The sequence below is a fragment of the Mangifera indica genome, chromosome 6, assembly GCF_011075055.1.
Source record: "Mangifera indica cultivar Alphonso chromosome 6, CATAS_Mindica_2.1, whole genome shotgun sequence".
Taxonomy (NCBI): domain Eukaryota; kingdom Viridiplantae; phylum Streptophyta; class Magnoliopsida; order Sapindales; family Anacardiaceae; genus Mangifera; species Mangifera indica.
Window position 1 is genome coordinate 8,201,078 of NC_058142.1, and position 22,209 is coordinate 8,223,286.

The following is a 22,209-nucleotide window of genomic DNA, read 5'->3' on the forward strand; positions in this document are numbered from 1 at the left end:
GTTAAAGAAGAAAACACAAAATATAAGGGTTTGAATCAAGACTGACTTGAATTTAGATGATTTTGTTATAAAATCTTTGAAAAAAATATGAATTCTATAAAAAAATTTGACAATTTTCATCTTTTCCTCCCTTTTGTTTATATGAATCCTTTATGATAATTAACGATTCCTTTTTCTAAATTTTTTTCGTGAGATTTATTGTTCAATCACATATATTTGCTTCAATTATTTTTCAAAGTTGCAGATATTCTTTGTTTTACTAGAAGGATGATGAAAAAGACACAAAATCTTTCTACATACGTAATATCAATGAGAGCATTTTAGGAAAAGGAAATATTATTGTAGTATTTTTGTTAAGTGAATAAGTTGTGTGGTATATATGTATATACTATTAATGCAAGTTCTGATACATTCATGATATTTTAAAAACATAAATATTTACTTATAGATTAATTGTTATTAAAATTTTTTTGGTTAAAACTAAGAGTAAATTTTTTGTTTTATTAATAATAGCAAAAAATATATAATTTTATTTCATTGTCTCTCTCAGATTTTGAAAACTCGTATTTCATTCTAACCTTAACTTTAAAATGTAACGTTTTTCTCCCAAATCTCTAAGGTTTACTACAAAATCTGACAATGGTGATGGTAGCGGTTAATTTGTTTCGATGTTGACCAGTCTTTTATACATCTCCCTCTATTACTGTCGATGACACCAGGTGAAGGTTGACGAAGCTTGCAGATGAAGAAGTTTCATTGAATCAGCTCCAGATCTAGACCACCATTAATGAAGACCTATTCTTTGGCCACGAATGCATTTGTCGCGGTTGGAGAACAATGGCCATGTCTTCATCCAAGTTGTGGAGGGAGAGCCAACAAATAAGAGGTTGACCGGAGAACATTGCCAAAGAAGGAAGTGAATGAATGAAACCTTAGGGATGAAAAGATAGTTTTTCAAACTTTTGAGTGTTGAAAAAATGTTAATTTTTTAAACTAAGAAGGGAGAATGAGATAAAATTTTAGTTTTTCTTTAATATTATTGTTTAATGACAATTTTACTCTTATAGTTAACAATAAATTTTAACAAAAATTCTATGATGAATAGATATTTGGATTTTTTAAAATTTTGTGAGTGTGAGTTTGTCTTTACACTTAACCTTGGGTGGGAACAAGTCTTTTGGTCAATATTAAGGTTGAGCTATAGGTTGTTTGATTTGAGAGACTCACAGTCATTTGCTTTGATTTAATCAATGTAAACCAATATCAATATCATATTGCATTACGTAAAATTTACACCATAAAATAACATCGTTTAACATTAAAATTTACATTATGTAAGCAACGCAAATTGATATTGATTTTCATTCAGTTCAGTAGACAAAGTTTCTTTCTCTTTCATGCAATGGTAAGATCTTCAAATGCATCTGAATCTCAATGGAGAAACCAAAATTACTCAAATAAATTTATGAGGTTTTCATTCTGCTCTGATTCGTTACTCCATTTCAATTTTTGTTTTGACTCATTAACGTGTTTGTGATTATTTTTTATTCTAGTTGATATCTTTTGGTTGTTATAGTTAACTAGGTTTTCATAGGAGAAAAATTTAGGATATTGCGAATTTTGTTTTAAGAAATTTGGGATGCATTGGGGGTTTTGGATTGATTAGGGTTTTCTAAGTTTGTACATACTCACTTAAACAAGTATTATCTCTATAACTACTGATGACGAGATTAGTATAAACGTAAAGTACATTAGATAATTAAAAAAATTAGTATAAAAAAAAAGACACAAGAGGATCAAAAGACAATTAAGATTTATAATATGGTTTGAGTAAAAAACCAAAAGTCTATGTCTATGATAGTAATATTATCTAAGTGTCGTAAAGAGAATAATAGTATTATAATACTAAAGTTCTAGTAAGATACTAGAAATGTATCCATCATAATCATTTCACTATCTTGGATTTATATTATTGGAGGTTAGAGCTATATGTGTAACCGTTGAAGTGAAACATATAGTTATGTAAGTTAATGGTATCATAATGATTTCAATATTGTAAAAAAGTCATCGCACATAATTATATGAGGTAGTTCCAAGATAATAAAACAATGTAATTTAATATTAAAAAGATTGCAAAAGTCACGGTAGAGTCTTATGTTTTCTTGTAATTACGACTTTCAAATGTAGTCGTATACTCATATATGTCTTGTCTTAATCTATGAGTTGATAGAACAACTATTTATTAATCATTGATTATTTTTTTAAATGTTGTATTTATAAATTTAATAAAAAAAAAAGTTTTGGCCGTATAACTATTAGCGAGTAGGGTTGCCAGCTTGTAAATTAGTAGATAGATCATGTTATGGTTTGTTTGATCTTCAATGCTTTCATTAAGTTTACCTAAGCAGACAAAAAACTAAGGTGATGTCAAAGAGTTCAAGGTGACAAGGTCAGCTATGTGTGGGCTGTGTCTTCGCCTGAGAGGGAGTGACAGATACCATTTTTAGAATTAGGATTGAATGATTGTATTTAATATAATAATATATATATATATTAAAATAAATAACAAAAATTTTAAAATAAATATTTATTATGATTTGTTTAGTTTTTTAAAATTTTTTTAGCTTGAATTGAACTGTTTTATAAGCTAAGTCTCTAAACTATAAATATTTTAAGGTTTGAACAGAATTATAGGCGATGTCCTGGCCGCCATAAATAGCCTTTGATTTAAATTCTGAAACTATTTCACTTTTCCTTAAACTTTTGTCAATGGAAATCTGTGGAGAAGACGGTTCAAAAATCGCACTAAAGCCCAATTGCAAGACTGTGTTTGGTAGAGGTTCAGGCATCAACACCAGCGACCGTACAGTATCTCGCCGCCACGCTGTGTTTTCACTGGAAGACTCCGACGAGAGTGTAATAGAGCCAACCGCTTGTTTTGAAGTTATAGGGAAGAACCCCATCTGGGTTCGGAGCGGAAAGAGCGGGAAAGTTGAGATTTTTAGGAGGTCAGAGAAGGGTTCCGTGACGGCCGGTGACTGGGTGTGTTTTGGCGGTCAAAGTCAAGGGCCTGTTTGGTTTTCTGTAAAGAGAACTGGGTTTGAAGAGGAAGAGAAGGAAAACGATACCGAGTCAAGTGAGGCGAGTTTGACTTTGGAGAGTCTTGATGTGTCAAATATTGATCCTGTTAAAGGTACGAATTTTAGGGTATTTTTTGAAAAAACTTTAAAACATTTAAACGTCTTCTGAAGTTCTTATTTTATTTAATTTGTTTTGGCTTGGTCTTGATCATAGTGCTTAGAGAGTTAAAGGTAGTTGTATTGGGACTTTGGGAGTGGGATTTTTTGGAAGCTCATTTGCTTGCTGAAGAAGGATTTCTTTAGGTGCTGTTTTGAGATGCATTCTCAGAAAGTACTTGAATTGATGCTTTGCCTTAAAAGTGTCTTTTGAACAACCAACTATCCACAGTTCACTTATTATTATTATTTTTTGTCCTGAAAACGTGAATTTTTAAAATGGGGTTATGCTTTTTGACAAAGCATTTTGAGGGAGAAGTGTTTCAAGTGATTTTCATGTGTTTTGTAGAAGCACTGTTGAATATGAGCTTTGAAATATTTCTTTTCTTATTCTTATCTCAGTATTTAACAGTAGATTTCCTTGTTTTTTATTTACTTTTCTGTTTAGTTTGAGTATTACAAAAGATGTCTGCAAATGTGTTCTGAGATTACCACCCCTTGTTTTGGATTACTTTCTTATCACTACATATTTGTTGCAGAGAAATCTCCTTGTATATTTTATATGAACTTCCTGCGTTCATCGTGGTCTATTCTTATCTTGTTTATTTGTTGAAACAACTGAAGTTCTTCTGTTAGATAATAGTAAATCATATTATTTATTTTAAGATCATATTTTGATTTATTGGATGTGCAAGTGATAACAGAATTTGATAATTACTGTAGAATACATTGTGAAATGCAGAGTTTGGTTTTCTTGAAATTGGGCATGAATTTGATCAGTATCCCAAGGGGATGATCTGTGATATAAGTAAATGGGACTGGTTCCTTAAGGAACCCAGAAAAGATAGTGATGAAGAAGATGAGGCATGTGATAAAAGAAATAAGAGGGGTGTGAGAAGAAAGAGAGGGAAAGCTAAAGACAATGCTGATGATGAAGATGACTGGACAGGAGAAAGTGAAGAAGATAAAGAGCTAATTACGAAAGTGCAGAAGGTTCCAAGATCAACATATTCTACCAGATCAAAGGACCGCGGCAAAGCACAAAAGGGTACAAAAAATAGCAAAATTTTGGCACAAAATAATGGTACTCCCGCAATGGGAGATGAGACTGATGATGAAGATGATCCTACATTGGGAGGCTTTATAGTTGATGATGAAGATATGGAAATAGATCAGGAAAGCAACTTGGATGAAGAAGGGGAAGAGGAAGAATTTGATGATGACGACTAAATAGATGATTTTGGAGACTAGAAATAGAGCATAGATTTTTTGGATTTATGCCAGTATACTTACAATATAGAAATTCTTTCTTTAGTGGTTTATCAGCAGAAACATAAAAAACTGGTATAGTTTCCACCTGTGTAATTTATGCATATATATGTATTCTTTGTTATGTATAATAACTCTTTGGTTTTCCAGTTCACTAATGTACTTCTAACTAATAGCCTGTTTGGCTAATGATTTTCATAATTTTTTTTATCTATAATTATATAAATAATATTTAGTTAAAATGTTATTAAGATTACTAGTTTTTGCTGAATTACAGAATCATTGAAATGTAACAAGAAAGATGCATGATGAAGAGAATATCAGAACTGCTTTGTGAACACTCTGATACCTGAACTCGCAAGAACGCAAACTCATAAAAACAAAATTTGCTTGAGCCATCAAGTGAAGAATATCTTGGTTCCCTATGATCTTCAGTGCAAGAACTCAATGAAAGGTGGAATTATGACAGTATAGACATAACAATCATTTCAACTTTCCATTTGCATTCAGTTCAATCTTTAGCTTGACTGTTGCAATTGTTGCTGCTGTCTTTGAGCAATTGGCTTCAATCCTACAGCAGCAAATATCTAAGGGTGGGCAGTACTTGGAGGAGTTGGTGAAGCTGTCCAAAAGCTTAACATAAATTTCCAGGCCATCAGAGCGATACTCGATGAAGTAGGTGTTGGGACAGATTATGACATCAAAATGCACAAACACAGCAGAATAACAAATTAAAATTAACTAAAACACACATGAAGCCCTAATCTTACCTTAGGATCCGTTTATAGGACTCCTTTGACAATCATGTTATAAGATAAAATCAACCACAAGGGGTTTTAATGTTACTTACTCTCATTGGTCCCTCCTTTGTCTTTATTAATCACTAGGACGTGTGAATTGCTCCTGATTCGAGTCTAGGATGACATTGAGGCATACACACAAGTGACTCGAGGTGCTAGAGGTTATGGATGGCTCTGGAGTGTGCTAGGACTATTGGTGAACAGGATGGGTGTGCAGGGTTATATAAAATTAACAAAAAAGAATCTTTACAGAATGAAATTTAATTTGTTTATGTAGAACACGACGAACGGTCATGTATAGGGCATGTATAGTTGTTCACACGAATTGTATCATATCATGACATAGTCTGAAATATGTGATCATCTGAATTTTCGAATATGCGATAAGATTATTGGATAAAATCAACATATAACAACCATAGATATATTCAAAGACATTTTAGTCATTCTATCTATTTGATACATGTTTATGGATTGAAAATGGTCAAGCGTAGATTAGGTTGTGAATTTTGGTTTGTTGTACAGTTGTGTATGAGGGGTGCATGCCTGTGTATTAGCTTGCCACATGGACAATATGGATATTATCCTACATCATAGAGTTTAAATCCAGTACATCGCCACGCATCAAGGGATGTACGGTCATGACCTTGATTATAAGAAGAAATTATTTAAGGAATGTGTATCATGGTTTTTGGGATAAGACTGCTATCCCACATTATTTGATAAAATAAATTTTTTTCGCAGTTCGAGAAAGGAGAGAATTTCTACTCTTTTGGAGTTTGATTTTCCTGCAAACAGAGGCAAACTGAGAATTACTGATATTTATTTACCTGCTTGAAGTCAAATTGGTTGACAGAATATGTTGCTATTTTAGGGCAGTTTTGATTTCTCTTTTAGTGTATATTTCTTTTTTCTATTTCACTTCCTAGTTCGTATTGTATTTGCTAGTTTGCATTGATTCTTATTAGTTTTAGTAGCTAGATTGTTTGTATAAATCCTTACATTGTTTAATGAAAAGGTGTGACATAATTTATTCAAAGCCAAGAAATCCACTGCTTCAATCACTTTAGTAAGTAACATCTCCTTCTTTAGGAATTCATCAGGGTAATGTGATCCTCTTGCTGTATTATTTTATTGATTCGAGCTTCTTTCATACTCCAGGCACTGAGGCTTGTGATCTTTACCTTCTCAGTTCCATAATTGAAAGCATACAAATGGGCTTCTTCATCAATAGCTAAGGCTGGATAGACTCTAGCTGTGATGCAAGCTTTGCCTCCTGCGCCAAAGCTCTCCACTATAGAGTGATCGATCTGTGGAAAAGTGATGAATTAGAAGTGAACTAAAATAATTGCTGGATTTCTATTTATTTCAACTCACCAGGCTCCTTAATGACAGATTTTCATGAACTGGATCCACTTCCACAAAAGCCCCAAAAGTGGTCTTATCATTTGCAGTATCTAAGGAAGACCTATAGTCAATTCCGAACATGAGAAAAAATAGGACTCAAAAAGAGATCAAATTTGTGATGTTTAGTTTGAAATTAACAGCTTTAGAGAGTAAAGATAGAGAAAAAAACCTGCTTTGGTCACTGCACATGAGCACTGCATATTTGTCCTGGTCTTTGAATATTATAAAGAACACTGCTGTATATTCCTTTAAGTCATTTGAAGCCAAAACTAGCAACCCAAATGGCCCTAGTGCTCCTTTAACTGATGAACCCAATTGGCTACAGAGCAACTGCGGATTAGTCAAGCTTGAGTCCAGAACTTCTGCTTTCTCAAACCCTGTTACTGCAAATGATATCTCAACGTCTGCCTGCAAAATATGTCATAGTTTATATGTATATATATCATGTGAATATATAGTTAAGGTGATATATCTGTTGCCACATTTCCCTCTTCATTACTTCTAAATGAAAAACTAACCTGTGCAGCTGTTATACCAGTGACTTCAAGCAGTGATCCTTCCTCTAACAATTTGCTTGGCAATTCAACTTGGTGTCCACGTAGCCTTTCAACTTCAACAATAGGCCATTGCGTCAACTGTTTCCCAGATTTATCTAGCCAAAGGCTGCGAGGAATCGCCTGCAAAATGAATACAAGGAAAAAGTAACAATGACTTGAACATGACTTGCTCAACCAGATTAATTAATCTCTAAATTACCTGTAATCCAGACCAACCCTTCTTGATATCATCAGCCTCACTGGATGATTCATTAACCCATGCCCACAAGATCCTCCTGTTGTTAGCACTATCAAAGAAAGTCTTTGAAGCATAAAATTTCCCATAATCATATCTTAATCCTGCAACTTTATCTATAGAACCCTCCTCAGGGATAAACTTATCAGTGTCAACATCATATGTACCAATAATGTAACAATCAAATTTTGTATCAAATAAACTAGCCTTAATCACATGCTTAATGTTGGGTCCAACTTTTGATGTATCCAAGCCTGTCAGACTATCTGTAGAAACTGGGAAAAAATCCACGCACTCCCACATTCCGGTACCCTCAACAGAATGTAAAGGTTGTTCAGCTTTACTCCAATGCACAAAATCTTTGCTTCTGTAAAGAAATACTAATCCCTTATCCTGAAATTCACTTCCTATGACCACTCTCCATGTGCCATCTGGGCCTAGCCAAGCTGTGGCGGGATCTCTAAAGGAGTTTGGATCAATATTTTCAGGGGGTTCCATCAGTGGATTTTCTGCAGACTTAACCCACTCTGTAAGGTAAGGATCAGAGGAATTTTTAGGCACAGCCAGGTTTTGAACTTGTTTGTTGTTTGAGGAAATGCCTGTGTATAAAATGGCCGGTTCACCTCCAGGTAAAACTGTTGCAGAACCTGACCAGCAACCGTTAATATCGGACGGCTGTGATGGGTACATGGCAGGATCATGAGGGGTCCAATTAATCAGATCAGTTGATGTAGAATGTGCCCACACAATGCTGGCGTTCCACACTGCTGCTTGTGGATTGTATTGGTAGAACAAGTGGTAAATTCCCTTGTAGATCATAGGAGCTGAAATTAAGAAATTACATCAATCCCTCATTACCTTGCTTGACAATTTCATCAAGTCAACGGTTAACACAAGCAGAAACTCCGAAATACTGTACACTCTTGATTATTTCTTAACAGAATTGGGAAAAAATAATCAGTGTAAAGGCTGAAACAAGAGCAGAAGAGTAAAACTAACCATTAGGATCTGCATAAGGAAACCCGAAATTTTGTTCATGCCACAATCACGACATGTTCAAAGGATAAACACAAGAAATCATTAGAGATGTAGACAATAGCAACAAGATTAACTAGTCTTGAAAATTTTAAATAAAGAAAAGAAAAGAAAATGTTACCATTCATCCAATTCATGGCGGGCTGGAAATGATAACTGGTTCTGTAGGGTTGAGCAGTATGAGTGTTTCTGCAGGCATTCTTTGAAGCTTCAAGCTGAAAAAGGCCATGGCCTAGCAGGAGAGTAAAGAGCAATAAGACTAGAGAAACACAAGAGCTGGCCATGGTGGGTTTAGCATTGGAGAAGCCTATTGGTTTCTTTATAACAAGAACAAAAGACATGAGTATGTTGTTAATTATTTCTTGGACAAAGTATATTCCTCAACAATATGCAGGGCCATTTTTGATTGGCCACTGAGCTGGCTTGAACATTACAAAATTAAAAAAGGACTAGAGTAAAAATATTTAAAGGCCTTGAAGCAGTGTGTCCCCACAATACAAGAAAAGACTCCATTCAAGCTGCGCTTATTTGTTTGCTCTTCTGGGAATAGTAAAAAATTGTGTCTGTCTGTACTTGCAAGTGGGACTTGTTTAGCTAAATATACTGTCAATATCATACATTGGTTGTTTTCTGTATTTTCGTGCAACAGCAATTTGTCTTGCCACGTATTAATGGGCAAAAAAACCTTCATTCATCCTCAATCCCATATTAATTTTTTTATTAAACATGAAGATGAAATTGTTATTTAACAATAATATTAAAAATATATAATTTTATTATTATTATTTTTTTAAATTTTAAAAATTAACATTTAATTTTTATATTTAAATTTTAAAAAGTAACTTTTTTCTTATCTCAAATTTTTAAGTTTTTTTTTTTTACTCTTTTCTTTGGCCATTGATTACCGACATAGTATATTGTTAGATGACAACAATCGTCCATGTCATCCCAATTTTTATACAATATATGACAGCCCACCACAAATTTTTTCCCCTTCCACCGGCCTATCCATCCTAACTTCAATATTTCTCTTTACTGATTTTGACAATTTCAGCTCCAATTTTTTGTTTTCATTCAATTTCTCAGTCCTAATCATTTTCAAAATGGCTTCATAGGTTAATAATCATATCAATTTGTGTTCGTATTTGGGTTTGTTTCAAGATTTTTCAGATATTGCATTTTCTGGTTTGAAAATTTTTCTTATTTGAGGGAAAATACTTCTTTGTTTGTTTAGTTTATGATTTAAAAGTGTGTACCGATTTTTGTCTTTGAAAATTGAAGAAGCCGGAGTTTTCCATCGGCTTTGTATTGAATTTCGTTAAGAGAATTTATGCTTTCTTAGCTAGAAATGGTTAATACGTGTTTGAAATATTATTTTTGATGAATTCTTTAAGCGATTTATTGGTTGAAACGATATAAATATACTCTTTTTTTTTACCATTGTAGTGATGGTAACGGGCTAGGCGCCCCGTGCCTACGACTGTGCTAGTCTTAAATGGTGGGTTCATTTTGAGTATGAGAAGTTTACAAATTGCAGGCTACTCATTCTTAAATAATTACATGCAGGGCCAAATGAGCATGAAAATTAGGAGGAGGTGTAATTAAAGTTGAAGAGAGAATTATCCTGGAGGCAGCGTATGTGTCTTCATATTGCTCAGGTCAGAAGTCAAGCTGCTCAACTTTTTTATTTTTGGTGACAATGAAAATTGATACTTGTCTGTATTTTGGTTCAACTGGTCTTGTCCCATGATGGGGGGCGAATTGAACACACAAATTTTCTTTCTTGGCACAACATTAAGTAATATACTTAAGGCCAAAAGATTATTTCCCACCCAAGTTTGAATACAAAGACAAATATACATTCCGAGGGGTTTTATGGGCTAACTATTATTAAAATTTTCTGTCAAAGACAAAAGTAAAATTATGATTTTATCATTAAACCCAAATCTATTTTGCATCAGTTTATTTGATTAAGTGTATTGATGATGTTGACCCCCGCAAGAGTATCTAATGTGACGACGGGAAAGTAAATATATAAATTGACCAAGAAAGTAAATACATAGTGGGTGATATCATATCTCATATAGGAATAATTTATTTATAAATATGTAAATGTAGCAATCTGCATGATATCTCCTTCCATCGCAGCTATTCAGTTTTGCATCAGTTTATTTGAGCCTTTTTCATGCTCCAGGCACTCAGGCTTGTCACATTGATTTTCTCAGTTCCATAATTGAATGCATACAAGTGAGCTTCATCACCAATTGCTACAGTTGGATAAGCTCTGGCTGTCCGACAGGCTTTTCCTCCTCCACCGAAACTCTCCACTATAGAGTGATCAATCTACAAGATTAATGCAAGTGATAAGTAAACCATGGTCATCTTAGTTATATCACCGTTTCCGTTTGATAATATTTCCCAATTGAATCAATATTTGGAATTATTAAGTGTTTGATATCAACTCACCAGGCTTCTTAGTGATAGCGTCTCATGAACTGGATCCACATCCAGAAAAGCTCCATATGTTGTCTTCTCATTGTCATTATCCAAGGAAGAACTGTCATACAAAAAGAAAGGATTATATTAAGAAAATAAATGTAAAAATATTAGTGGAAAAGAGAGAAATGGAGGGAAAGAACCTTCTTTGGTCACTGCACATGAGAACTGCATATTTGTTATGGTTTTTGAAAATCCTGAAGAACACTGCTGTGTATTCTTTTAAGTCCTTTGAAGCCAAGACTAGCAGCCCAAATGGACCAAGAGCGCCTTTAACTGATGCACCCTTTTGGATACAGAGCGACTTTGGATTGGTCCAACTTGGGTCCAGCACTTCTGCTTTCTCAAATTCAGTTATCTGAAATGATATCTCAACATCTGCCTGCAAAACAAATTGAACCGAGAAAAAATTGTATCACATCATTGTACGTCTGTTTAATAAAATCTTATGTTGTCGTCCATCCGGACCTTTTCTTTTGACTTTGATTATAAACATAAAATCTAACCTGTGCGGCTGTGATATTAAGAACTTCAAGAGATGATCCTTCCCCCAATAATTTGCTTGGCAAATTTACTGGATTTTCTCGTAGTTTCTCAACTTCAGCTATAGGCCATTGCATCAATTGTTTACCGGATATGCCTAGCCAAAGACTCCTAGGAACTGCCTGAAAATTCAGTTGAAAAAAGAGTGTTATATGTGGTTTAAAGATACTTGAAACTAAGCCGTTGAGAGATTGAAGTTAGCAAATTTACCTGTAATCCGGACCATCCCTTCTTAACATCATCAGGTTCACTAGATAATTCATCAATCCAGCCCCACAAAATCCTCCGGTTTTTGGCACTGTCAAAGAAAGTTTTTGAAGCATAGAAGTTCCCATGATCATATCTTAAAGTTGAAACACCAACCATGGAACCTTCTTCTGGAATGAACTTGTCCGCGGTAACATTATATTTACCAATAATGTATCGGTCACTTCCCTTCGCGCTTGCTTTAAGCACGTGCCTAATGTTCAATCCAATCAGTGATGTATTGACGCCATTTCAACTATTATTCAAAACTGGGAAGAAATCCGGGCACTCCCACATTCCAGTTTCTTCTTCAGAATGCAATGGTTGTTCAGCTATAGTCCAATTTACAAAATCTTTGCTTCTGTAAAGAATTGCCAATCCAGCGCTGTTAAATTGCCTTCCTCCTATGATCACTCTCCATGTGTCATCAGGGCCTAGCCAAGCTGTTGTAGGATCTCTAAATGAGTCTGGATCAATTTGTTGAGGAGGCTCTATTACAGGATTTTCTGTTGACTTAACCCATTCTATAAGGTGAGGGTCAGACAAATTTTTGGGCAGTGCCAAGTTCTGGATTTGTTTATTATTTAGGTCCCTTCCAGTATACAAGATGACTGGTTTGCCTCCTGGTAGAATTGTAGCAGAACCGGACCAGCAACCGTTGATATCATACGGCTGTGATGGGTTGATGGCTTCCTCATGTGGGATCCAATTAATCAGGTCCGCTGATGTAGAGTGTCCCCAGTGCAGGTTACCTGAGCCAACCGTTGCACCGTGTGGATTGCATTGGTAGAAAAGGTGATAAATTCCCTTGTAAATCATTGGCCCTGAAAGAATTTTCCTGAAGTTAGAAAGAGTGGAAAACAAGTAGTTGTTGAAGATTATTGTATATCAAAACATAGAACTAACCGTTGGGAACCGCAGATTTTAGTCCACGTAATTTCCAAGCCAGAAATAAAAAAAAACAAGAGATCACAGGAACAAAATGTTAGAGAAATAACTAGCAGTAAATATATGTAGCTAAAGTTACCAAATCAAGAAGACCGGACAAAAAGAAAAATAAATTACCACTCATCCAATTCTGGGCAGGCTGGAAATGGTAACCTGTCCTGTAAGGTTGAAACGAAGAAGGTAGAGATAACTTAAGGTTTCTGTGAGCAGGGTTTGAGGCTTCAAGCTCAAAAACTGCATGGCTAAGCAGGAGGGAAAAGAAGAAAAATGGAAAATTACAAGACTTACTCATTTTTTGAGGATGGGAAGAGCACTGCATCGCGGGCTACTTATACATCAGAAATCATTTGCAGGGCCAAATGAACATTGAAAATTATGCAGAGAAAAATTCAAAGTCAGAATTCAAAGTGAGGTGTTTTAGAATTAGAACGAAAGTGGAATCGTCTTGCCCATATTATAAGGGAATAGAAATTCAAAATTTGATTTGATGGGAGTCCAAGAACCTGTATTATACGGTATTGGAATTGGCCTTGTCCCATTTTTAGGGCGAAATGAATACAAAATATTCATACCCTTTATATCACATCTTGCATTGTTAGGAGATAAATTTTTGAGTTGATTCAACAAAATAAATGTGTATTTTTTGTTTATATACATATATATATTCAACTGAATAAATGTGTACTTTTGGAAAGATGATATCTAAGGTTCAAGAGGAGGACAAACTCTTAATCTCACACACAAAACTTATTTCAAAATTCATTTGTGGAAATCAATCAAAATCTAATTTCAAATTTGTTATCTTAATCTAATGGTGCAAGAGCTAATTGTACTTTGTTAAGATTAAGATGAATATTGGACGAAAATTTAAACCATAGGTTCTAGTTTAATAGGATTCCAATCCTTGAGCTAAAATACAAAATCTTAAATTGAATGAGTGTCATATGATTAGGGGGATTTTTGAGCAGTTTCCTTTCCGTTCTTGTTCACTTCGTATTGGAGACTTGCCAACTAGAGTTGGCTTATTTTTGGTAATCAACAAATTATATTTTTGGCACCATTGATATGATATGTTCCTTTTTTTTTTTTTTTTCCTGTGTGTATGTGTGTGTTTCTTGTTCAAAATCCTTTGATCGTTTCATTGGTTCTTTCGTTGAGAGACATAGCGCAATTACAGGAATTGACTATAGCGCAATCTCATTCTTAGCGTCTTAGCGTCTGGATGCTATACAATCTTCCATGGGAACGTGACAACTGATAGTCATAGATGTGTTTTTGATGTTAACATTGATGGATGGAAAATAGATTAAGCTGTTAAGTCAATGCATGAATCATCACCTCCAAATAATCACTGTACAGTTGCATCTCCATCAATGGTGGCGAAACATCAAGGAAATCCATGTACAGATCAAATAATGGAACCTCTACAAGCTAGATCTCCTCGACTTGATTTTCCAATATTTGATTTAGTCTATTCAGTCTCATGGACATTCAATGCTGAACAATTCTTTGTGCAGTAGGCAACATCGCATGAACAAATAATGTCAATGGTCTCGTTTCATTTAGATGGAAAGGCTTTGCAATGTTTTTAGTGGATGGCAACGTACAAGCAATTCACTTCATGGGATCAATTTACAAAATCTTTAAAATCTTGATTTGGACATACAAAGTTCGACGATCCTCAATGGGCACTATCGAAATTGGTCCAAACAACGATGATAGAGGCATATCACGACCAATTTGAAGAGTTGTATAATACAGCTATGGGATTGCCTATTTTCTGCTAAGTTGTTTTATTTCAAGGTTAAAGCCATATACTAGAGTTGAGGTAATTTGTCTAAGACCCATAAATCTAACCCAAATGGTGGGTTTAACTCATTTACAAAAAAAAGAAAAAAATTACACCAGGATCATAAAGTCATCCTAGTCAGATTACTACACAAACTGTTGTGCTAGAACGAAGACAAATGCAACTCCAATATTGCCAGTGAAAAAAAATCCCCGCTGTGGAAATGCAACATCAAAGGGAGAAGGGTTTGTGCTATCATCGCGGTGAAAAGTATTCTCCCAACCATCGATGTAAATCAAAGTCTCAATTTTATTTGTTGGATCCAGATCTGGATGACAAAGAGTTTTGCTCAAGAGAAGAAGAACAAATGGTCAAACAATCTCGTAGGAGAAAAAACAGGATGTTTTGGGTGAGATTTCATTTAATGTTCTGTCTGGTACAACGTCCCTTGCAACATGGCGTTTTGAAGGTTGGATAGCAGGGGAAAAGGCACAAGAGTTAGTTGATAGTGGAAACAAACATATTTTCATGCGAATTTGAGTTGCCTCCTCCTTAGACCTTCAAAAGCTGCAAACTTAAAACTTTGCAGCTGCAGTGGGAAGTGGTGAGAAATTATTTAGCGAAGGTTGCATTCAAGAAGCAAAGATTCAATTAGCAAACTTTGAAGTTATTACTAATTTATATGTGTTACTCCTCTCTGGATTTAATATTGTTTTGGGAATAACATGGTTGGTTACCTTGGGTCCGATGATTCATGACTACAAAAATCTTACCACGTAACTCACTTGTAGGGATCTAATGGTGAAGCTGCAAAGCAGGTCGCCATTAAACACGGGCTTCCTTCAGTACAACCAATTTATCATGACACTAAATCGATGACCTATTATTGTTGCCTAGAGATTCTAGCCATATGGGTTGTGTTGACCGGAAAGACCTAATTTGAGTTTGGGGAAAATGTCACAATTGAAGACATTACTTCAAAATATGTCATGACTTTTTAGATGCCTAGTAGACTTTCTCCTCTCCGAAGTAATAATCTTGATATTTCTTTGTTGGTAGGAACTTTGCTTGTAAATGTGTAGCCTTACAAGTATCCTCACTTTTAGAAAACTGAGATTGAGAAATTAGTTATTGAGATGTTAAATGAAGGCATAATACATCCCAGAACCAACCCTTCTGTTGTTCTTTGGTGGTAGTACATGCGGCATTTTTGCAAAGATTTTAGAGTGCTAAATGCTGTGATTGTTAGGGACAAATTTCTATTTTCGACTATCAAAGAGTTATTGGATGAACTAGGAGGTTTAAATTATCTCAATAAATTAAATTTACAAGTGGGATACCACCAAATTCATGTCAAGCCTGAAGATACTCCAAAAATGCCAAGAAGCCAAATTTTCTATTTTCACAGATTCTCACAACCCAAATTTATTTTTATAAAAAAATTACAACAAACACTACTATCAAATCCAACTACCATGGCTGCTATCCAATCTATTTAGACACATCCAGCTCATTTTCCTGAACAACAAAGTCATTAATGGGTTATCATATTTTTAGGGCAGATTGGTTATTCTGGATAATTATACCCCATGACAAGCCATACTTCAAGAATTTCATGCATCTCCATTGGGTGGCCATGCTGGTATATTACGTACATTTATGCAAATTAGAAGCAGTTTTATTAAGCCAAGTCTTTGCCAAGATGTCAAACAATTTATTGATTATGGCCTAATATGTTAGCAAGCTAAATCCACCAATTTTAAACCAGGAGGATTACTATAACCCTTACCCATTCCAAATCAAGTATGGGAAGACATATCCTTGGATTTTATTACTGGTTTACCTATGGTTAATGAAAATTCAGTCATAATGGTGGTGGTAGATAGACGTTCAATATATGGGCATTTTTAGCTTTACTGGCTAATTTTACTGTATCAATGGTTGCTACCAAATTTGTGGCTGAATTGCCAAATTGCATGGAATTCCTCAATCCATAGTTAGTGGTTGTAATAAAATTTTCATCTGTTCCTTTTGGACTGAATTGTTACATCCTTAGGGGACCGCATTATCCATGAGTAGTGCCTATCACCCCGGGATGGATGGACAAACTGAAAGTCTAAATCACCATTTAGAGATCTATTTGTCTTGTTTTGTGATGATGAACCAAACCAATGGTTGAAACTTTTATCATGGCGTAGAATTCTAGTATAATAATGCTTTCCATATATCAACGAGCATGACTTCATTTCAAATTGTATATGGTCGGCCTCATCAATGTCACAATATTTTGCAAAGTCTTCCTCTAACGATGCCATGGTGTTACGTAAATTAAAAGCCAATTTGTATCAAACCCAAAATAGAAGTTAGGACAACATTTTTTTGGGACCCTATTAGGAGTTTAAACATATTGGCTGTTTGACTTATCGTATAAAATTACCTTAAGCCAGTAAGATACCTGACATTTTTCATGTTGCATTGCTTCAAAAATATGTTGGGATCCTACTGAAGTTTAGACTAGCTTACCATCATTATGATATGAACCTTAGTATAATCACACTTCAAAAATTAGTTATTGAGATGAAAAAACCTAAAACCATATAAATCCATACTAGTTGTTCATATTTTTCAATGTAGGATTTGTAACCCCGATGTCCATGCGGGTTGGCTGTACACTAACTCTATGATAATCTCGGGCAAACACTACAATCATGTGACATGAGCGTGGTGATGACTCTGATATCAAATAATATAAATCTTAGAAGAACCATACTTCAAAAGCTAGTTATTGAAATAAGAGAACCTATGACTATATAAACTCCACATTAATTGTCCATATTTTTTAATGTGGGATTCAAGTCTCATACTTTACACTTGAGATCCTAATATATTAACTAAAGATTCTTCACAAATTTCGACTCTTGTGGAAATATAGGAGGATATAAGAGTTATTATGCGACAAAGGAAACCAGTTTCTCAACTACTAGTGCAATGGGACTTACTACCACTAGAAGACTCAACCTGGGAGGACCTTGATTAATTCATGAAGATTTTCCCTAAATGGAACCTTGAGAACACAATTTTTTTTTTTTAACGCAGGGATAATGTTATGACACATAGGATTAATGAGGTAACAACAAGGCATCCTAACCAGCTCAATGAAAGAGAAGAGTCAAAAGCAGAATTTACGAAATCAAATTTGGTGATTACTAGGAGAGAGTGTAATTGAAGAGCGCTCGAATGAATGAAGCAGTTTTTGAATTAGTTATTTTCTTGCGTGTCCAACCAACTTGTGAAGATGTTACGCTTTCCTGAGAATTAGTTCTATGTCTTCTATTTTTTAATATCAATAAACTAGCCTATAATATACCCAACTTAATTTCACTAGCAATATATTGTGTCACCCATAAACTTTCAAATAGACTGATTGATATTTCGGTACACACACACACACAGAGTCTGCAATTACTTGTTCCTTTTACATGCGGATTAGATGGGGATAAGGTTGTGCTCCAGTCAAATTTTGATTTAACACTCCTAAAACTCTTATGTTATTCCTACGTTCTGCTTCATAGGTTTCAATTACTTATCATAGGTTCATTAAAAATTAATTTTGTGTGTATTATATATATTTTCAGTTTATTCAGGCAGGGGTAAAGGGGACAAGAGATACAGTGATGAATATATCAATAAGGTAAATAATTTTCCTAACTAGACATTTTCCTTGACAGCCCATAGGAATATAATTTTATGCCCATGCAAGAAGTTAGGGCAGACCTAAATCTGTGTAAGAATAGGCCCAGACTCACCCTTAATTTTAAAAAATTTGCAAGTATATTTCTAAGCCCATGTAAAAAGTTTGAGAATGAACGTAAAGACCCACTCTCACATGGGCTTGGAATAAGAATACACATGGGCCTAGAATAGGAATAAAAAGCCCATTTAAGAATACACACGGTTAGAAATAATTTTTAATGATAATTGAATATTAATCATATATTATATTATATTAAATTTAATAATCTATTTAATACTTTTTATTTAAATTATTAACTAAAAAATCTAAGAAAAGTATTAAAATTAGGTGACAACTTTAATTTATTGAAACTTTATTTTACTTTATAGGTTTTATTATTAATATTATTAACATGTTTTCTTTGTCATTAATTTGATATTTATGCTATCCAATTATTTTAAGATATTAAAGAAAAACCTGATGGAGAGTGTTGATAAAGACTTTACTAATATTGAGGTTAAAGAAACCTTATTAGAAGAAGAAGCTCTATAACAGTAATAATAATATCAAATAAAAGAAGTTCGACTTTCAAATAAACAACTTGGTATCTATAAACAACTCTAAAATAAGTTCAATTTAGATGAGCTAAGGGTTTATTGTTTAGTGATCATACTTGGTATCTATAAAAATCAAACAATTAAACAACTTTTACCATTTATTATAACAATATCTTATTTTCATTTATTAATAAATTACAAACTGTAATATATCACACAAATTTTTAAAGCATCACATGAACCAAATTATTTTTCAGCACTGCCCTATGGAAGCAGAACTGAATGATCAGACATATGCCTGGAACACACCGGCACACACGGTATGATACAAATCTTACAACGGAAGGTTATTTATTTATTCCCAAATAGTAATATTATTCTTCTAGGTCGTCGACCATTTATTCAATTATCGTGCTGCATGCTTTCACATTTTCAATCTTCATGTTGGCCAAGTATTTTTGTCCATTGAGCTTCAGGGAGGAGGAACCTTTGACGTAATCTTCTGTCCTTATTTTCTTGAACAATGGTGGGTTTTTAGGGTTTATCAGGCTTCTCGCTGGTCCAATCTCTGCATCGAACCTTGGGTTGACGAAAAAGGCAACTGATATCCTCTCTTTCTCTGAGTTTATCGTTACCCTGTGCTCAATGCTTTGATAGACTCCGTTACTTATAATCTGTGCAGATTTAATGTTCATAGTCATATATACTCAACTTATATAAACAAGTAATTACTTCAATAATTCTCTTAAACAAGTTAGACTCCGTGGGAATTGTAATAAAAATTTTTCTGATATTGGGTAATATTAATTATGGTTTTGATTTAATAAAACCATTAATTAAATAGTCGAACAATAGTTTTCAGATGAATTTAAGTGATTAATAAAAATAAGTTTAATATACTTATAAGTTATAATTTAGATAGATAATATTAATATGAGTCTTAAGGTTTATGAGATCTTTAATAGACGGTCTATTAATCTTATATGTCTACTATAAAAATAATCAGTATAGTTTTATTTATTAAAAATTATCATTTAGAGAGATTTTAAGAGTAAAATATTAGTCATTTATATGTGGTATAATCTCGCTAGTATTACTGAATCACAACTTTACGAATTCAGCTTGTATTACATTCCAAGTATTTATAATCCTAAAATTTAATTAAGTATTTTATGATACTGTAGAATTAGCATTGCACCATTAAACTTATATGTTTATATATATATATATATATATATATATATATATATATATATATATTAAATCTTAGAAATTTATCCTGATCTTAAACTGTTATTTATATGCGTGTAAATATTTATCCGAAAGACCGATTGTAGGAGCGCAGTGACAGTATTTAGCAAGAAACAGTAAAAGAGAAAAGTTTGGCAAACCTCAAGAATATCTCCCAAGTTTATTACAAAAGCTTCAGGAGGGATGCTAAGAGGAATCCAAACGCCATCCTTTTTAATCTGAAGGCCGTCAACTCCATTAACTTGATGCAAGATAGTGATGCCAGTGGCATCAGAGTGAGGAATAATACCCATAACCACCTCTGGTTCTGAACATGGAGGATAATAATTCAACCTTACTAATTGCATGCCATCTTCAAACAGTTCTTCCATTTCTTTGATCTCCATCTTCAGATTCTTTGCTATCATCCCAAGCAGTATTTTGGACAGATTTTGCAATTCCTGGAAGTAACACTCTAAAGTATTCCTGCATGTGTATGCAAATAAATAAGTAAACTAATACTCATCAAATAGTAATCCATTCTTTCCCAGTTTATCATAGACAAATTAGTCACCTTAATGATGAAGGGAGCTCTGGAAAGAGGTATGGTTTTCTCCTGTGAACCGGGTTGGTTATCATAAACAACCTGTCACCCCAATCAAGTTTTCCGTCGGATCGAACAAGGGATCCATACCCTTCAAACTCACCTGGTTTTATCTTGAATTTCATTTTGTCTTCAACAGGAAGCTCACAAAATTCTTGGATCTCAAGTTTCAGCTTCTCCAGCAGTGAAGAGCTGACTCCATGGTTCACCAACTACATCATAATAACACAAACCCACAAGAGTCAGGCTGTTTTTCATTTAACTTTTTAAATATATTATCTTTTGTGCCTAACACTCAAAGTCGATATATTATCCATAGCACTATTTTCACATTAAAATAACAGATAAATACGCGAAACCTCTTTGCATGTCCAAGAACAAACAATTTAATCATCTGTATATATTTAGGTTCCTGAAATTAATCTAAGTTATTAACTATATGAACCTTTCTCGTTCTAGCAACGTTTACAAACCTGAAAGATACCCCATTCTTTGCACGTTGCCTCCAACTTCTCTAGCTCAAGCTCTGTGTGTTCCTTGGAAACCAAACGTTCCAAGTCAATGGTGGGGATTGCAGGGAAGTGATCGTTCCCGTTTAAGAGTTTTAGAGGCTCTTGATCGGGACGATAGTAGTTGTTTGGCACAGTGATGTTGGGGTCTTTGATGAGCTCCTGAACGCTAAGCATGGAGAATTCAGAGTCCTCAAGGTGTGACTGAGATGATAACATTTTGATCAATGTCGCTTCAAGCACAATCTGCTGTACGTACCTCCATATGGCAGCATGGGTATTTATATACACAGAAAAAAGAAGAAAATTAATTAAAATTTTTGTAATTTGATTATTTTGTATATAATTAATTAAGTGCTGTTTAACTACAAGAAGCTAGATATTGACGGCCATTCACCGTTTGTAAATACTAAAAACTATACAATCAGAATTATGACTTCTGCAGAGGACGAAGATACAATATACTATTGCTTTTTATGCAAGTGTAATGAACCAAAACATTAAAGTAGTTTATTTTTAACAAAATTTCGAGCTTTGCTAAATTTTTATTATGTGATCATGAGAAGAATCAGATGAACACAAGTATTAATTAATTTAATTTTTAAGATGATTTTCAAGTTATAACTTATACCTGTAATTTTTTTCTTGGAAAATGAAGTCCATATTTAGCAGCTAAATTAATGAATAACTCTTTGACGAGTAGCACATCGAGAATCATAAGTCCATCCTTTTAATTTCTAATAATAATGAAAAGAACACCCAGATTTGAGTATTAATTGGGTCATTAGTTTGATTGTAATGAAGGCCTATGCAGTAAACTAATTAAACTGAAAAATAGAAATATTGAAACGTGGAACTAAATTTCTGTGAATTAAGATGTGGATATATAAATACTAACGCATGGTGCATGTGGATATATAAATATTAGCGCATGGTGCATGTGTTCTATCACCACATAAACTTTAATTGGATATTAATTTTTTTAGGGTTGAACAAGAAGTCAAATCATGTCTGC

The 22,209-nt window shown here is 33.9% G+C and overlaps 3 protein-coding genes and 1 pseudogene across 3 annotated transcripts; 1 reads left to right on the plus strand and 3 right to left on the minus strand.

Moving 5' to 3' along the window:
* The first annotated feature begins 2,625 nt into the window (after nucleotides 1-2,625).
* Nucleotides 2,626-4,706, plus strand: LOC123218240. Its single transcript, XM_044639535.1, has 2 exons — nucleotides 2,626-3,193; nucleotides 3,979-4,706. The coding sequence occupies exons 1-2, from the start codon at nucleotides 2,770-2,772 to the stop codon at nucleotides 4,464-4,466; spliced, it is 912 nt and encodes a 303-aa protein (XP_044495470.1). The 5' UTR covers nucleotides 2,626-2,769; the 3' UTR covers nucleotides 4,467-4,706.
* A 1,553-nt stretch (nucleotides 4,707-6,259) lies between these two features.
* On the minus strand, nucleotides 6,260-8,916 carry LOC123218241 (fructan 6-exohydrolase-like). The gene is made up of 7 exons (XM_044639536.1): nucleotides 8,661-8,916; nucleotides 8,504-8,512; nucleotides 7,469-8,328; nucleotides 7,231-7,389; nucleotides 6,882-7,120; nucleotides 6,683-6,773; nucleotides 6,260-6,615 (listed from the first exon to the last, which is right to left on the minus strand). Exons 1-7 carry the CDS (start codon nucleotides 8,878-8,880, stop codon nucleotides 6,394-6,396), a joined length of 1,800 nt encoding a protein of 599 aa, XP_044495471.1. The 5' UTR covers nucleotides 8,881-8,916; the 3' UTR covers nucleotides 6,260-6,393.
* Nucleotides 8,917-10,702: 1,786 nt separating this feature from the next.
* On the minus strand, nucleotides 10,703-13,064 carry LOC123218242 (annotated as a pseudogene).
* A 5,978-nt stretch (nucleotides 13,065-19,042) lies between these two features.
* On the minus strand, nucleotides 19,043-21,745 carry LOC123218437 (protein SRG1-like). The gene is made up of 4 exons (XM_044639897.1): nucleotides 21,159-21,745; nucleotides 20,656-20,897; nucleotides 20,243-20,567; nucleotides 19,043-19,525 (listed from the first exon to the last, which is right to left on the minus strand). The coding sequence occupies exons 1-4, from the start codon at nucleotides 21,411-21,413 to the stop codon at nucleotides 19,250-19,252; spliced, it is 1,098 nt and encodes a 365-aa protein (XP_044495832.1). The 5' UTR covers nucleotides 21,414-21,745; the 3' UTR covers nucleotides 19,043-19,249.
* Nucleotides 21,746-22,209: the final 464 nt, after the last annotated feature.

What these genes read in the sequence shown, in the direction of transcription:
- LOC123218240 (XM_044639535.1), top strand. Translation starts at nt 2,770, where the DNA reads ATGGAAATCTGTGGAGAAGACGGTTCAAAAATCGCACTAAAGCCCAAT. An exon ending in AAATATTGATCCTGTTAAAG is followed by an intron (nt 3,194 to 3,978) that starts GTACGAATTTTA and finishes TGTGAAATGCAG; the next exon opens with AGTTTGGTTTTCTTGAAATT.
- LOC123218241 (XM_044639536.1), bottom strand. Translation starts at nt 8,880, where the DNA reads ATGTCTTTTGTTCTTGTTATAAAGAAACCAATAGGCTTCTCCAATGCT. An exon ending in CTGGTATAACAGCTGCACAG is followed by an intron (nt 7,121 to 7,230) that starts GTTAGTTTTTCA and finishes CATATTTTGCAG; the next exon opens with GCAGACGTTGAGATATCATT. An exon ending in ATGTGCAGTGACCAAAGCAG is followed by an intron (nt 6,774 to 6,881) that starts GTTTTTTTCTCT and finishes AATTGACTATAG; the next exon opens with GTCTTCCTTAGATACTGCAA.
- LOC123218437 (XM_044639897.1), bottom strand. Translation starts at nt 21,413, where the DNA reads ATGTTATCATCTCAGTCACACCTTGAGGACTCTGAATTCTCCATGCTT. An exon ending in AAGAATGGGGTATCTTTCAG is followed by an intron (nt 20,898 to 21,158) that starts GTTTGTAAACGT and finishes ATTATGATGTAG; the next exon opens with TTGGTGAACCATGGAGTCAG. An exon ending in ACTTGGGAGATATTCTTGAG is followed by an intron (nt 19,526 to 20,242) that starts GTTTGCCAAACT and finishes AAATCTGCACAG; the next exon opens with ATTATAAGTAACGGAGTCTA.